Genomic DNA, 17,853 nt, shown 5'->3' with positions numbered 1-17,853 from the left:
ATAATTAATATCTCTACAAGCGACGTCGTTGAACGGATCCTCAGACTCGGCGCCAGCGTTTGTTTCGCCATTTTCTTGGAGACTGTCTCTAAAATTATCCATTTTCTATTCCTCTCGACAGAACCATAATACAAATTAATAAACAATCCAGAAACTTGATGAACAAGAGATTCCCAGCCTCCTCGGCGATGTTTGCATTGCCAACGACAGAAAAAAACTCTTTAATGATTCTACGATAAACATAAAATACTAGAAGCATTTTCTTTATTCCGCCATATTAATATTCCGTCTGCCGCTAGTTCGCGAGTATCCAATATCGAGAAGCACCGATGTACGCTTTTCCGTCGCGTTTCTCGGAGACGGTCGTCCCGTTTTCCGTTTCCTTCCCCCCCCCCCTTCTCTCCCGTTTCGGTCCAAGCAAGTCCCGTTTTCCACGGGGAAGAAAAGATTTCGCGGTTGCGCGCTGCGAATAATGGCCGCGCAAGAATAGAATCGCTCCAAGTTTAAATAATACCGCGGCCGTTGTATCGCATTGTATTTAAACACTCTTTCTCGTCGACTCCTCTCCGTGGGCTGCGTTATATTTTAATTACGACGGGACTCCCCTAGCAACCGGAGAGGAAATAACACGCAGCGCTGCACACCCCCTCGGCGGAGTTACTTCGAAACTTTATCGCACGCAAAATTTACCCAAATGCGTACTCACGTTTTCGAAACGTGTTACGCGCAAATCCACGTAATAACGCGATTCGAGATAACGCGCCCTGCCGTCCCACGTGCGGTTTTCGCATGAAATTTTCCAGCAACTTTTACCACTCGGGAACAGTAATTACATTTTTCGGCGGAAATTGTGGATTTTTCTCTGAAAATGGGAATAAGTTACAATCTTTTCATTTTGTGCATTTCGTGTGCTTGAACCGCGCTGTTCATTTTTATTTATTTATTTTTTTCTGTGTAAGTTTCAACTAGGTTAATGCGCACCGAAGAGAACGATTCTTTATTTTCATGAGTCGCGATATAGAAAAGTGAGAAACAAACTTGTAATCCTTACGACAAGCTTCAATTATAGAATGGAAGTTTTTTAATTACATTGTGCAACTCCCAAAAATAAATGACTTGTTGCGGCTATATTTAATCCGAACGGGTTTTTAACTACTACAAACCTCATCTCTAACGATGCTTTAACTTTCTCGATTATTTATTTCTGCTATCACTCCGTTGATATGATAGTTCTATGTTCCTATTGCTTTCTATTTTATATTTTCCTCGATGCAGTTGATAGAATAAAGTTTCGAGCCTCTACACCTTGTCGTTCTATCGTGCAAAGACTGGAACGTTTACCTACTTACAGTAGTTGTACCTATTGCTATAATCTTATCGTATCGTGACGTCTATAAGGTCGATGATCTTTGAATGACGGGAAACATACGTGCGCCGGTAAGGTAACTGCATATCAAACTTCTTTTACAACGTGAATAATTATGTGGCAATTACGTCGGAACGACCTACTGGCTCGCAACAAATAATTACAGGTGTAATTTGAGACAAGAAAGCAAACATCGGCGTCAAAGTCGACCTATAATACGAAGTGATATTCTAATTGCGGTTCGACGATAATTACGAAATGATTTTCAGTCTTGTCGATTGTCAGAAATTCACTTTGTTCATTTAATATTTCTCAAAATAATTCTGGACGAAGTGGCACGTCATAACTGACTTTGCAGAAATGCTGTATCGATAAAGTCGTGAATGTTTTATGTTTGGCGTAATTGTAGTCTTCTTCAATCAAAATTATATTTCAGATAAGGTGGAGGTGTTGTAATTTTTCTCTGAGAATTCTGATCGATTTAGTGCCCTAATATCTATAACAAAATAAAAATAAAGTTGCAAATATTCTACAATATAATTCATCAAGACTATATCAAATATATTTCAGGTTTAAGAATCAGGTAAGTAATAACAAAATGAAAATAAAATAAGCTAAGAATATAGAATCTACATCATAGCTTCTCAAGACTACATTTACGTCGAATAATATATTTTGACAAATGACCCATCGCAACAACCCTCGTTAAAACCGTTTTAAATAGAAATCAGAATCAGATAAGAAAGCGGTACTATAATTTTTGTCCAAAAGCGCTGATCGACTCTGGGGATAGTTCGTTGTTATAATTATGTAGAAAATACGCGTTCGAGTTACAGAATGGTTGGGCAGAAAGTTAGACGGCAGCTCGACAACAACAAAGCGATCTTAATGGCGCGATAAGCATGAATCGGAAAGCGAGCACGTCAGAACGACAGACACGATTCGATTTCGTAACGACAACCTTCGAACCCGTTCGACGACTCTGAAAACACGTCGACGAGGAGGACGAAGGATTGCCCTCGTTGAACACCGTTCACTGGGAGACTCGCGTGGCTGCTTTGGCTTTCACTCGCGAAAAAAATACGAGAAACCCCGTCGGTGACAAAACGGACCGGATATTCGTTCACTTCACAATTGCGAGAAGAATTACTCCAGTTTCCGAACGTCTTCCATTAGAAATAACATGAATTTCACAATATTTATCGTATATGAGAACGTGATCTTTTTTCAGAATTTAATTTGTGTATGTATTTCCCCAACAACAAATTTTACCTAATCTACGCCTTCAATATTTCTTTTACAAGAATCTTCAACAGTAGACTGAAGCCTAAAGTTCGTTAGATTCAATAATAATTCAACAATAACGTCAAGCTTCATACAAAATGAACAATCTCTCGCGAAACAGTGATGCATTCCTACGGCGCGTTAAATCGCTTAATTTCCTGCCAATCGTTTCCAAAATGTTACGACAAATAGTATCTCGTTATTAGGTGCGCGTGCACGCTAATACCAAGAATTCCGCTGGACGTGGATGCATCATTGTTATCGCGTCTGTTCTCGGATAGAGTGACACGCAGAAAGTACTCGATTATTTGATTTTATTAGACGCCGTCGATGTGACTAATGCCATGAAATTATTGCCGGGGTCGAAGGTTACCTCGTTGCGAAATCGATGCACAATCGTGCGTATGCGTTTCGGCGCGAACGCGCCTCTCTATTCATGCACAATGCCGTTATACGATTCCGTTTCCCACGGTCGCAATGATCACCTATTTACGATATACACGATATACACGTGTTCGTGTGCTAATTTCACCTGGGAACGATTCAATCGGACTTTACAATTTTCCTCGTCGTTGGAACGACAAAAGCACCGCGATGCATATTAACCACTAAATATTACAAAATAATAAAATACTTTCTACTGGCAACATCGATCGAACTTTCTCAATACGTGTCCCCCACGAATGACATGAAATTTCCTGGACCAAAATAAATTTTGAAAAATTTCAAATCAATCTGCCAGCCGAGAAAATCGAAGATACCTGAAGGGAACGCGAAAACGATTCGGACGGACGGGGCTGGTGCTGTAGAAACCCGAACGGGACGCTTAATCGGCCAATCTAGAAGCAGGAGAAGCTGTCGACAAGAAATTCGTTTTCGCGTCATCGCGAGGGCAGGAGGACATTGCCAGGCGACGTTACGGGCGTTCTTCTTATGAGGCTTTTGCGCAACCCACACTTACGTGGGTACTTTCGCTTTGCATAATTTAGTCGCCGCGTTTCGATCGCGTATTCGTATTCGGGACGGCTGTGGCTCGCGACATCGTAAACTTACTTTTGAAACCGTACCGGACGCTCGTTTTTCCTACGCTTTTTGGAGAATTGACCTGTGACTCTCCGTTAACATTTGTGTTTTCGACAAATAATTTGTTTAAACAGAACCTCTCAATTCGCAACGCTGAAATCAGTCGTTTCTTTCGAAATTATTTTGTTTACGCCGGTAGTTAATAATTTTTCAAACATTGCAGAATTATTCATACGTGTTTCAGGGAAAAGATATGTTCTTTTTTTATAGGGAAATATTAATTTTGAGGTGAAGTATGTGCACTGAAGTGCTTTGCTAAACTTACCTTTGAAATCATACGTGATGCTTGTTTTCAGAGGACCACAAATTTAATTAACGAAATGAATGAATCTTCGATTATAAGAAATTGTAAATTTCCTAATTAATTTTGAAATTAGTCATGAAGTTACTAGTCCCTCATAGTTAAACAATTCGTGGAGTGCAAAAGGTTCATTGCTTGTATCGTGTTTTAAATTGTACAATTATTGGACAATTCAATAGACAGAGTTTCGAAATAGAGTAGTCAAATACTCATTCGTAAAATAAAATTTGAAAAATGACGGGGTCATAAGATCGTCATTGATGTTATCGAAATCCCAACGCCGTAAATGGGGATAAGAAAAGAGAAAACGGAAGACAATTCGAAACCGCTTCCAAGAACGATTTTGTAAAAGAAACTATTGTATCGTACAACATGCACGGCAAATCCGTGCTTCCAGCGCGTATTTGTATTCGGGACGGTGCGCGATTCGCGACATCGTAAAAGCAGTTTTGAAACGTCCCGAGGTATTCCTGTTGTCGGTTTCCAAACGAACTAGCTCTCTCTTACACTTTTTTCAACGGCGCAATTCAACGTAGAATATTCCACCTAGAATATTCTCGAATTTTAATCGCGAAGCAGGGATGCTTTCTTCGCGAAATGCTCTCAAAACAATTCACCGAATGTCTACTTTATTTCAATGCCTCATTCTTGGTTTAAATAAAAGCAATGGCCTTTTTATGCTTCGTGGATCGAATAATTACACGCGTCATTTCGTTGTTATTACAATAGTGCAGGACAATTGTTTTGCATTACCCCAATAGTAAACAAAATTAGACAATTCAAATAATTTGTCAAGGTTTTAATCTTAATTAATATAACAGTATTCTGTTTTATAATTTCAATTAAATTAGTAGAAAAACTTTTCCGTATAAAACCACGTCAGTGTAATTCTCTAAATAAAATTAAATTCCATTAAAACGACCTCCGCACTGTTCGCCTATACCTAATTACCAATGTGGACTGGTTGTTATAATGCATGCATAGTTTAACTTTTATTAAAACTTTTGACATTTTTATTCGAGTCCTCTTCAGTGTACAATAATGCTTCATTGACCTACATAACTGGAGAGTATTCATTTCAAGAAGAACTGCTATATGTATTATGTATTAATAGTTATAAATTATGAAACTAATTACACCACCAGGTTTTTAAAATTTAGTCTTCTTGTAGCAAACGCTACTTCGGTCTCTAATTACGTGGAGTAAATAACCATAATCGTATACTCGAAAGCCACCCAAAGAAGGTAAACTATGCTCGTATTGCGACAATTATTCTGAATCAATTTGCCAAAATGGTTGCTTTCCGCAAACCTGTCGCGATAGTTTGCCTCCCGCACACACTCGCAGAAATCGATGCATATTTACGTACGCGTATCGACGTTATCTAGTTGCCCGACCGTTTTGGAAGTAACATCAATCAGCCGGCCAATGTTTGAGATCAATTCGGGCAATCTTGCATGATAACGAGATCGAACAATCGATGGCAACAAACCCTCGGAGTTACGGGACAATTTGGACGCGTTTATCGGACATTAAAGTTGAAACATGACGATACGTCGAGCTATTCCTGTAAAACTCCCAGCAATTTCACAAAAAGTTCTCCGCGCGACGCGATCCATTGCAGTAGAATTCGAATAAAAGGTTTGCCAAAAGTGGCTTAAGATTTTGTTTTTTAATCGAACTAGGTGTAAAATGGTATGAAATGTATCCAATTGTTTTTATTTTAAATGAAAATGCACATGATAACAATTAAACGTTAAAGATGATGTTGAAATGTCCACCGCAAATAAGTTGGCAGGTGTATTTTATTAAAAAACAAAACCTTAAGCTTCTTTTAGAAAATCTTTAACAAGTTACGTATTAATTTGTAACGAAAGCAACACAAATAATGTTGAAAAATGTTTCAATATTCGTTAATATTACGGCTTATATGTCGAAAAGAAAAAAATATTGTCTACTTCGTAGAGAACCAAGAATGAAATTAAATAATTTATTAAAAACTCTGAGGTTTCATTTTTAGGAAAGCTTACTGCACATTGCATCTGCACGCGTGCATCTAATTGCATTACCGTGGCATGGGAATTTAGAACATCTACAGAACTATTCGTTACGCTTTAAACCCTTTTTTCATGTGTCAAACCGTTTCGAGGATACAGAGAATTCTAATTTTGTAAAATACCAGTGGAATTTACGTGTGCCTCAAGGCACCAGTTTTTGCACAGGAATTATGCAATGCAAACATTTGGAGTGCAATACATGTCAATATTATTCCTCGAAAGTTACAATGTTTCTCTAGGCTTTACAAAAATATTGCTGCCTTCGAAGGCACGTTTCCTGGCACGAATTTCGGTCTGCACGGGCGCGTCTGACGCAGACGAACCTAATCTACTGTAAGTAGAATTCGCGCGTAAACAGTCGGTCAGACGTGTTCAAATTGGAAGGAATGTCCTCCACTTACAGGGAAGTTAAATTTCTTCGATTTTAAAGAATTTTTAATTTACTAATAATATACAGGATGGACCTCGGTTTTGTAATTAAATTTTGTGAGACTTTAATGCTTTTGCCAAGAAAAATATTTCTTGAAACATTTATCGAATCGCACATTTTATTGGAGCAAGTTTTCGATTCTGTTTGCATAGGCAATATAAAGGAAGATCGTCAAGCATCGATAACATAATATTTAAAGTTGAAATAGTAAAAATAAACAATTAGGTTGCTGAAAATAGAATAAAATGTTTGAATTGGCCACTGCCTTAAGAAGTTATTTCTTAAACATGTTATCACAGAATTTCAACAATTTTAAATTCAAGAAATATTCTAACGTTTGTTACAATTCCCAGACAAATACCATTATTTTGAAATGTTCAAGTCGAGGAACAACGTAGAAAAATCCTCAAAATCTATGTGGATGTTTGTTGTGTTGTTGTTGTGTTTGTTTTCTGCGAATTCAGCGAACAGGAAAACTCGCGATCCCGTCGAGGCAACTGTTTCTGTTTACAAACTAAAAACACACTGACACGGGGTCGTACACACGCGCGCAGGAGAATAGCGAGCACGGAGCAGCATTATTATCAAACGGACGTTATATAAACACGGTGCACGGTAGTGATGGGACTAATCCAATGACGTGCTTATTAATACCGATACGTATCAATTCCCCAGCATCGAAACTACTGTACTAAACAGCTGTCGAAATAAACAGTCATTGGCATCGATTGAATTCAAAGATTATCAATGAAACCTCGACGAGTCAACAATATCTGTCTTCTTTATTTAAAGAGTTCTGGCTCCTCTCAAGCTTTATATATCTTTTAAGACGTGGATGTTCTAATATCAAAGTTGTACATTTTTTTAAATATGCATTATTTAATGTCATGATACATCCCCTCAAAAAAATTGTTAGACAAATATGGTTGAATCATACTATATTTACATGTTTCGATCACTGAGTTTTAGACCTTCGCGGTAATAAATATATGAAGATGGTTGTTAATTTTCAGAAAATTGTATCTTACGATAGGATTCTAAAAGTATCATTCGTGTACATCTATATTTCTTTTGTGAATTGCTTGCTATTTCATTTTCATCCCTCTTAAATTCTAATTCGCATATATATACTTGTGACTTGACCTGATATAATTTTGAAGAATTTCACAATTATTTTAAATAGCTATTAAATAAAATAATATGACACTGCCCAGGTCTTTCCTTCAATAACAGAAAAATACCAGAATACCCATTGAACCCAGACACGTAAAGATTGCCCCAGAGGCCAGATCGGGGACCCGTCATCTAAACACGTTTGAGTCCCATCGCTAGCTGACTACTCCCCGTGCAACGGTTCTCCGACACGAGCGGAATTAGAAAATTCACGTCGGCTCGTCGCTGGAACGACGGCCTCGCGCGTGATTCTTTTTCCTTACTATCGTTCCGTCTCGAACGCCGTGGGAACCCTCGCCGGGTTTGGTCTCCTCTAACGGAGCTTTTTCATATGGTTTTTCTGTTTCATTCGTTACCTTTTATGCTCCCGGACGAGGTGTGCGGTGTCTGTGGCGCGTGCGAGGTCAGAGGTAACGGCGAGCCCGAGGAGGTCGCGGAGTGTTCCAGCTTGGAACTCACCGCGCTCCACATCTCGAACATGTTGAACGCCGTGGTGGTGGCCTTTCGTCTCTTCCAGGCTGCCACTCCCGTAGATCACCCGGCACTCGTTACCAACTCGCCGTAACATCCGCTGCGGGGCACCGCGACGCCACCCGAAAGGACGTCACCGTCGATCTCGAGCTCGAGTTCCTCGTGGCTTTCACCGGATACTTTTAATTACAAAATTTCTTTACTCGATATTCGCGCGCACGTTATATCCACCCACTGTCACCGCGTAACTTTTGTACAGTTGATCCCACCTGCGCGTTGATTCTCGATTGCTTCAGGTATTGTCGCGAATGTGTTAGCAAAACTATCGTTTGGAAATTCCTCTCTTTGTACACGCGTACCCTCGACGACGTTTTGTATTCGTTTCTTCTTTGTAACTCTACCCTAGCGATTACTAAGCTCGATTTTTTTTTGCGCACTCTCGAACGCACTGAAAACCCGTTTACGTTTGTTCCACGACGCCTTCGTATATCGGTTTCTTTTTCTTTCTTCTCTTTTCCTCGACGCACGAGAGTCGCACGTGGCTTAAGCACTTCCGATTATCGTCAACGATTTCGACTGTACAAGCTATGTACACCTCCCTCTTTTCGCGTGCATCACGTTAACACCGAGTCCATCGTTCGCTTCCTTCTCCACCTCCTCTTCCGCCTCCTCCACGCCACCCCAACTCGCCCTACGCCACAGCGTGACACGGTTTACCGCGTATCACCTCTGCGTCGTTGTTAGTATCGTCGACACCTTTCAGGTTAACGAAACGCGTCCCAACCGAGTGGTCTCGGGCCAGACTCTAGTCGCCGCAGAGTCGAAGCACGCCTACCCGACTCGTGGTGATCGTCGACGTTATGATCGTGTGCCTGGCTTTCTTCGTTGCCCTCGTTGCGTGCTCCTCGCGTGTCATGGCGCCCCGAGGCGTCTCGCGTTCGATGATCCTCGATCTGCAAACAGTTTCGTCAGCGACTTCCAACCCCTAATTAATGATTATCGTTTCGCTCGGGCCTCTTTGATCTACGAGGTTGCGCAGAGATGGATCTAACAAAGTCGAGATGCCTTACAGAAAGGGGAGCTACTTGTTCGCTGGCTTTTTCATTTTATGTTGCATTTAAGAGTGCCCCCAACGCTTGTAAATTGTCCCCAACAATTTTTCTTTGTTCGTGGGAAAAAGTGGTATAGAAACAACTTTTGAATTTTTGTCTGATTTTATTTTTGCAGAGTAATCCCTTGATATTATTTACATAGCAGTAAAAAGATAAGCATCTGTAGCTTATAAATTGAACTTCATGTGACTATGAACGTCACGGTCGTGAGGATTTGGGTTAGGTTTCGGTGAGATCTGGACCTAAACGCAGAGTAATCATTATCGTTACGCATACTTCTATGTCTGGTTCTTTAGTATTCGTACCAACTATCTCCATTCGTAATCATACATTTTAATTATTCATTTTCGACTCAGAAGTTGATGAAACTAGAACCAAACGAGAGGTCGAATGTCGGATGAAAGTGGAAGACGACAATTATACAAGCGCCACGTGCGTGTAAAGAGAGAATCCACGCGAGAGGAGAGGAGTTGTAAGAGGATAGGATGAACCTGAAGCGACACACGCACGTGTCTACGGGAGACGGGTATAGTGTTCGGAACGTTGACGCGTTCATCTGCTCGTATTTGCTTCGTGCACTTGCCACGCGAACCCTCGAGACGCCGTTGAATCGCGAATCTAATTAACAGGTCGCATCCCATTACGATAAAAAAAGAAAACAGCAAAGTTGCATTCCTTCTGCAAAGCCGATTATCGGCCAAGCTGTACTTGGAACATCGTAGATCGACGCGTGGAACCTTTCGTTACGTACAGCCACGAGTTCATGGAATGATTCGCGAGAATTGTTCTATGGACGGAGTTAAAATTGATGAATAATTTAGGGTATATAGTTGGGAATACAGTAAGTTGTTCACATTAGCGACAGTTAGATCATGTTATCAAAATAAATAATATTTATGAGGAGTACAAGTAGCAGAAGTAAAGAAGAAGTAACAAATATTAACAGAAAAGAAAATTAAGAATGCTGACAATTAGGGTACATAGTAATGCTAGTATAAAGCAGCAACCCTTACATAAGACGCATCGAACACGTACTTCAAAGACCCCATCAGAATAGACAAATCTATTCTGTAGGAAATTTTGCTTTGAAATTGAATTCCAATGAATCTCGTATCCAACCAACGGCCTACAACCCTCTTCAGAAATTCCAGAAACGAGTGAAACGTCAAGTAACGAGGTAACCCTGAGAATCCCCTGAAAATCGAAACGAAATTCCTGGTTGTCGGCGCAGGGGATCAACGTTACCGCAGACTCGTGGCCGATCGGTCACGACTTGACACGAAAATTCAGACATGTGCGCATCGATCGTGTATTTCCGTACATGGACTGTTCCCCTTTAATCCTGCCGCGTTGCAAGTACGAGAGCTCGTGTCGAGGGGAACCGCACTTTGCTATCGAGCGAAGCTCGCAACCGAGCGACCACCAGCCGAGCCTGCCTGCCTTGCCTTGCCTACCCACCCACCCGCCTATATACCCGCAGCCTATCCGTGTGTGGATCCACGCAAACACGCACACACACGTACAGAGACTGGAGCACATCCACTGCCAGTCTATTCCGTGCTTTCATGCCGCTTTACAGTGCCTGCGCCTCTCTGGAGCAGGGTGGGATTCACCGTGGAAGGAAGCGTCGCAGCGGTGCGCCTACACTCACATTTCCAACGGTATGTACGTCGTTCGTACGTGTTCCAGTGGCGCACCCAGAAATTTAACAGCGGGGGTGCAAATCGAAATTAATGAGAAGAAATCGATTCCACTGTTTCGCGACGCTTTGCGAGACTTTACGAGAGAAATATGAGAGACTGTTTACTTCTCTGGTGGAATTTGCGAGGGGTTAGATTGGGTACATTGATTGGGTACATAGATAGATTGAAAGTATGTCATAGTGGTTTTCGAGGTATTGTGTTGAGTATTATTTGGCAGGGTTGTAAAGAAAATTATCGAGGTGAACTAAGACACTTTTGTGAAATTAGATGATCTGATGGTAAAATAAAAAAGGAGAGGTGGAAGGCTTCCCGATAGGTATAAAGTAATTGAAAATTACAGAACTCGTAATCAAATCAAATCACGATACGGGAACATGAACCTTGAATATGAAATCAATTCAATTAGGGCGTCAAATATTTGAAAGCACCCACTGCCTCTACTTTTGCTGTGTGCACAGTACTTATTCATTTAGTATAATTCATTTACAGTGTACCTATGTGCTCGGTAAATGCGATATTCCTACCATGCACATCAAAACGACTCTCAATAAAAACATTTCCTACCTCCTCCTCAGAAATACAACTTAAGGAAACTTAAAATCACTTCAACCTTCGGCCAACACGCAGTAAAATTCCACTAATTAAAAAGTAGATATTCCCGCACCAAAGGGAATGCAATTACTCCCTTACGCCTCTTCCGACTGCTACTGCACCCTTGCACCTCTCCTGCGTGCGCCACTGAGCGTTGCACACACCCGTCGGGAAATAAATGAGCCGCTGGCCGTGCACATATATCGTTCTTCGACGTGTACGTGTGGTTTTTTCTGCACACCTGCACACGGAGGAGCATGTACGTCGGGGAGAGCCTGGCGGGCGTGCATGCAAGCTGTTTATGTGCAGTATGCGCCCGTGTAATGAACTGTGTCACTGTGATTCGTGTACGGGCGAGGACACGCACGTGTGATGGGGCAGCGAGCCGTGTGTGGTGCACGCGTGTTACGCAACAAGCGCGACGAAAGTGCGCGAGAAAAAAAAAATTGCTACCCGTGCGACTCCGTCGGATCAGGCGGGTCCGGTGAACGCGCTAACGAACCGTATCGCTGACTGCATTTAGCGCGCGAGTAAACACGCCGATACGCTAATTTCGCGGACACGCACCTCGCGGAGCGCATCGTTGGGCTAGAATTTCATGTTTGATGTATACGTGCTTGGAGAGATTGGAAAAATTGCAGTCGCATGGGACTTTGTGATTCAGAGATGAGAATCATTAGTTAAATAGCGGTTGGTTGTTTGATTGGTGACGTTTGACTTGGTATATGGTACTCATGGTACTTGAAAAGATATTCAGCTACTCGTGGTAGGAGTTAGAAAGAGAAACCAGATCCTGAATTCGAAGAAGAATTTTATGATGAATTGCCGAGAGAGTATAAATTGAATGGAAGAAAAATTGTTTTCCAAGAAAAACATCAGGTTGAAAGAATCTTAAATGTATATTTTATGAGTATGTCTGTTTGTTTGGTAATGTTTTTAAGGGGAGCATCTTGCAGGTCTTGCAGAACAAGGTACATGAGCAACTGACTTGTAGGGTTTAACAAGTGATATAATGTTTGTAATAAAACGTAAATCTTGTAATACGTATACTTGAGCTTGTCTATGGTAATTATTAATTTTTCGTCACTTCGAACAACGGAATTTTCTATTGAGGTAAAAATACGTTAATACTCCAAACATAGTATTAACCGGTACATTGTGGCACATATCGTTTGCTATAGACTATTACGCGATGTAAGCTAATTACCAAGGTAAACTACATTCGTAAACTACATTTATGCAATTACGTTTTTTTCAGTGGCTTTTTCATAGTCGCAATACTCCCAGGGAATGTGTCTTTAACGAAACATCGAGTGCTCAATATTACAGGAGAATGTCTGAGCTGTTTATGGAAACATTAATTAACTGCACGCCTTTCCTTTGTAACGACCAGAAGATAATAAAAATAAAATCGATGTCTCAATTACCATCAACTCTATCAATAATCTGTGTCGAATATAAAACTTTCCAAATTCAATTTCCAACAACTATAATTCAACACATTATTATCCTAAAGGCAACGATCAGCGAAATATACAGCATAAAGGTCTATTTACAAATATCCGTAACGCGTCAGTTCCGTATCCGTTCAGTTCCGTAATGTTCCATCAGTGTCAGTTATTTGAAATATTCTTCTGTTGTATTTGAATGGGCATGTTCACACTCGTCCGACACCGCTCCGTGACGTTATTGATACGGTACGGATACGGAACTGACACGTTACGGATATGTGTAAATAGACCTTAAATGCGCTCCAAGTTTCTTCGCAACTCCACCGACTGTTTCCTGGTGGTAGGATAATAAACAAACAGTCTGAGAGAACAAAATGGGGCACCACTAATAAAAAAAAAACCTAGTAGCATTTGTGCAATTCACTTTCTGTCAATTGCAATGTAACCCTACTTGCTGCAATGCTCGTCTCCTTATTTACAACTAGCTTAAATCTACCGTACCGTTGAAGGTTTCGCTTCGTTTTCGTTATGAAACACCCTGTACGCCGGTGTACAGCTACGTGGGTACATATTCCACGAGGTGCTTACAGCGAACGAGGAGGTCCGCTAGCCGCGCGGAATAGAGCGAGAAAAGAGGGAAGAAGAGCGTGTAAGGGGGGAAAGAAAGAGCGAGGAGCGCATCGAGTCACTGGGCTAGTGGGGCCGACAGAATGTAGCCCGTACTACGGTACCGTCTCCCTCTTTATCGCTCCCTCGTTCCTTCCTTCCTTCTTCCACGCGATGTTACTTCCTCGCTCTCGCTCCCAACCCTCTGCATCGTCCTCTCTCTTTCCTCGCGAACCTGTCCGTCATAGCGCGCCGCTTAGACGGTGTAACCTGTAATCCGTGATCTGAGGGACAGCGGGGAGCTGCATAATTACTTTACTAATAAACGAGGCGCTGTAAATCTTATTTCTTATCATCTCTCAAGGTTTCTTATTATTATTACTTTTTTTTATAAATAGAGAGTTGTACTATTCCCTCAGTCTACCTGTGATCATGTGACGCATGACGTGCAAAACGGTCATCGCAATTGTGACATAATTCACTTATAGTTGCTCTCTCGGTAAAAGTGTATATATGTCGGGAATTGAATTTGGAAACTTTCATCTTCTATATAAATTTTCGATAGAGTCAATGGTAACCAAGATAAGTAGCTATAGAACCTTGGTTATTACTGCTTCAAAATGTATAAACGAACCTAAGTTGAGAATCTCCAACAAATGATGTATGCCTTCAAATAATATTTCTCTGCTAATACCACCAGCCTGTCATAATTACCACGTCATCAATTTCCACCATCTCCAATTGATATTTCTACATTGTTCTTCCAACCTTAATGAATCTCCGATTACAATTGCGTGAGTGCTTCGAACAAAACTACCTTCGTATCCGTAATGAAACTACCTCTTTAACAGATTATCGGGTTATTTTACGCCTGTCGTGGATCAGCCTGTACAGCTAATTCCATCCCACTGTATTCTCCCAATATGGTTTCGGTTGATGGGTTCGATCAGTGCGAGTTCCACGAGCCTGTGGTGCACCTGTATCGATGAAACGGGGTGATAATGAACCGTTAAACCCTCGCGCGACTCGATTCGCGGCTTTTTGCGAATTCCTTTACTCGGTCGGATGCTGGTTCTCGTTTTTTTCTCGGCCCGCGAGCATGAAACACGAATTCCACGGCGGAGTTCCGTTTTCGGCCACGATGCTGCACGTGATCGATTTCTTTTTTCTTTTGACGCGGGCGTCTCTCGCCAGCTCTGTTAACGGAGGTTTCATTCATATGGAAACCCGTGAACGTTTTTTCGGATCTAAAGTTTGGTTTCTCTCCAATTGGAGATTAAAGGGTTTTTCAAAAGGTACTGTAGGAGTTTGTTTTTAAATATACATATTTCACGTTTAACACCTTCTCTATCAGATACCTCTTTACAGGCTTTACGATTTCAGTATTTGTTTACAGGAACATATTAACTTGTTATTGATTCTCTACTTACGATGCTTAACTCGAGGAAATAAATATGACTTTTAATATATCTTGTAACATAGTTTGCGATAGTAGTACACTTTTGCAACTTTCACAGAATTCACGAATCCTACTCAAATTTATTTTCTTTGACACCTTGTCTTTAGGATTTATTTATGTCACGAAATAATGGAAAACCCTGTCATGGGTTAGGTCAACGTATTAAATATCTAACATACAACGTAGTTAATATTTATTTCACTCTGTTCTTCACTTTTTAGAATGGAAATGTCGATCACGTCACAAATACATTTATGAGAAATGTATATTCTCAAGGATGATAATCGATTTTTACTTCTGCCTTCGTTTCATTAATATTTTCACCACCGTGGCTCTATTATTTTTATAGAATTCTTTGCACATTATTGTACTTTTGCAGAGGGAAATACGTTATTGACTGAAACGTCGGTATATTGATAGAAAGCAAACGTCAACCATTTGTGATCGACAAAGGTAGATTGATCTTCTACTTTTCATTGTAAATGAATCTAGAGCAAATATATATTTCTGAGTTTGCTTTCATTTATACTGAATACTTAAATTGTTTTTTTAAGGTTGCCATCATATTCGTGTGGCCGTCTTTAGAAAAAAAAACGATACACGTTTATTACAAGTTAGTATACTAGAGCAGAGTCGCTGAGCATTCGAATAACAAGGCTCTGTATAATGGGGAATTTCCTCTATTTAACGTAACTTGCATCCCTAGAATATTTGGCTCATTTTCCAAAATTTGATACGTCTCCAAAGCGCGCGGCGCTCTATTTTGAGTAGTATAATCTTGCTATTACCAGACATTACCGTAGCAACGGGAAGTATTCCCAACAGCGCAACAATTTTCGTTCCACGAACATTAGTACATAACCCGACACTCTCGAGAGGATTAAAACCCACCATTTATCCTAATCCCTACTTGAGAAAACTCATACCTGCAAACATCACATCAGAACATTTTCATTTAGGTTAGATAACATTTGGGCAACTAAACTTCGGTTAAGTCAAATATAGTGATTTATCTTCGATTAAACACTGCAGTAACGTGTACGTTTTCCCTCAAGCCGTTATTCTTGGACGAAAATTTGATTTTGAATCATAGAATGGCTTGAGACTTTCATGAATCTGACAATATTAATATTTTTTGTGACCTCTAATATGTCTAATATGTCAGGAGCGAATTCATATTCAATATTAATAATAAGCTAGTCAAATTGACAGCATTCGTGACAAGAAGATTTTCTGACAAGAAGACAATTTATTCTACATGTTGCAAACCTAAAACAATCTTGATATCGAATGCAACTGACAATAACCTCAGATAACTTGTTCCTGTTCTTAGATAGCTTACCAAAATAAATACATGATAAGTAGCAGAGTTTGTTATGTGTCTACATAATGTTCTTGGCTTCTAAATTACAAAATAATTTTATGTTGACAATCTATGGACTTTTTGTAAGGAAGTTAAGACACGAAGTTTGTAAGCTTGAATTACCTTCTACCTGAAATATCTGCCTAACATAGGGATCAACTAAATCTCCATTCACTCATCCTAAAATATTCCATTCCTCCCTTCAAAATTCCCTATCCATTCCACCACTAACGTCCAAAAAAGTGTGTCGTCTGGCATTCAACGCTCAAAATTTGCGTGTACGTGAGGGTTTCGCCCAAAGAAGCTCTCTATTTCGCAGTACGCGGGAAAATATGGACGGACGAGGGCGTCGCGACGTTGAAGCCGTGTCGCAGCGTGCAGAGACTAGCGAAGAGTCACCTGCGTCTCTGTCGGGTGGCAGTAGCGGCAGCGATGCTGTAATAACGCCGGCACGCTTGTGCCAGAACCAAAGTATACGCTCGGTGTACACGACCTAAATAAGATGCGATGCCCCCCGGGGCGAAAGTAATTCACAGACACACGCGTGCACAGGGGTGATACACGTACACAGAGCCGGCCAGGCTCGGGCTATAGTTTACGAAGTGCCGCAGGAACGCGCTGCGACCGCTTTAGCGCCGCTGTGACCCGCGTTTTTCGCGCTGAGGTCGCAGCGCGACTCGTGCGCGAGCCCTATACGCCGCGCGTAATTGCGGCGCGCTTGAGTGGAAAGCGTAAAATTAGCAGCCGTTAGACACGTTCGGATTTCGCGACGCGCCGAGACGCGGATATCGGCTGGTAAGTTCCAACCGAGCCGGCAAACTGGCCCGCGAGTTGCGCATTCGCGGATGAATGCATTGTTGACGGGACGTTTGACGATTGTTTGAAGGGATTTTTGGTTGAGTAAGGGTTTGATTGAGAATTGGAAGGCTATCTTGGACGAAGGAGCTTATGAGAAGAATCTGAGGAGAGGGTAAACTGAGTGAGAAGCTTTAAATTGGAGGGTTGTGATGTGAAACTATGTCTAGAGTCTTATTTGAGTGTTTCTTAAAGAGATTGGAAAATTATATGATTTTGTTACTTAGAATAATTAGAATAGCTTCATGAAAGTGATCTGATGTGTTTTAGCAATCGTGTGGTACCCCAGAAAATGAAACTCGAAAAGCGTTGAAGTAATTCCTGCACCCAAATAATATTCACCAACCAAAACAATAGCAGGTAATTCACCTAATGTCGAAAGTAAAGATTCCTCAAGTGCGATTTTGTTGGTACTCGCGTAGCATGTTGATACTTCGTCTTTGCGTTACGATATATCGAACACAACCGTAGTGGAAACGCGTTTCGGGAAACTACCCTCTTTCTATACCCGACAACAAAGCTCTATGTGCTGTAAATTCTCTCGAAAA

General features: G+C 41.0%; 1 protein-coding gene across 8 annotated transcripts in view; it reads right to left on the bottom strand.

Moving 5' to 3' along the window:
• LOC128877920 (probable nuclear hormone receptor HR3) overlaps window positions 1-17,853 on the bottom strand; it is a 151,684-nt gene that overhangs the window by 84,927 nt on the left and 48,904 nt on the right. For 3 of the 8 annotated variants that reach the window (XM_054125628.1, XM_054125655.1, XM_054125637.1), the window contains exon 3: window positions 8,051-9,118. The exons of the other annotated variants lie outside the window; for them this stretch is intronic. In XM_054125628.1, coding sequence (XP_053981603.1) covers window positions 8,051-8,174 — 124 coding nt within the window. In that variant the 5' untranslated portion in view covers window positions 8,175-9,118. The remainder of the gene's footprint in view (window positions 1-8,050; window positions 9,119-17,853) is intronic. 8 annotated transcript variants of the gene reach the window in all.

Source organism: Hylaeus volcanicus, chromosome 1, assembly GCF_026283585.1.
Source record: "Hylaeus volcanicus isolate JK05 chromosome 1, UHH_iyHylVolc1.0_haploid, whole genome shotgun sequence".
Classification (NCBI taxonomy): domain Eukaryota; kingdom Metazoa; phylum Arthropoda; class Insecta; order Hymenoptera; family Colletidae; genus Hylaeus; species Hylaeus volcanicus.
This window is presented reverse-complemented; position numbering and strand designations above follow the sequence as displayed.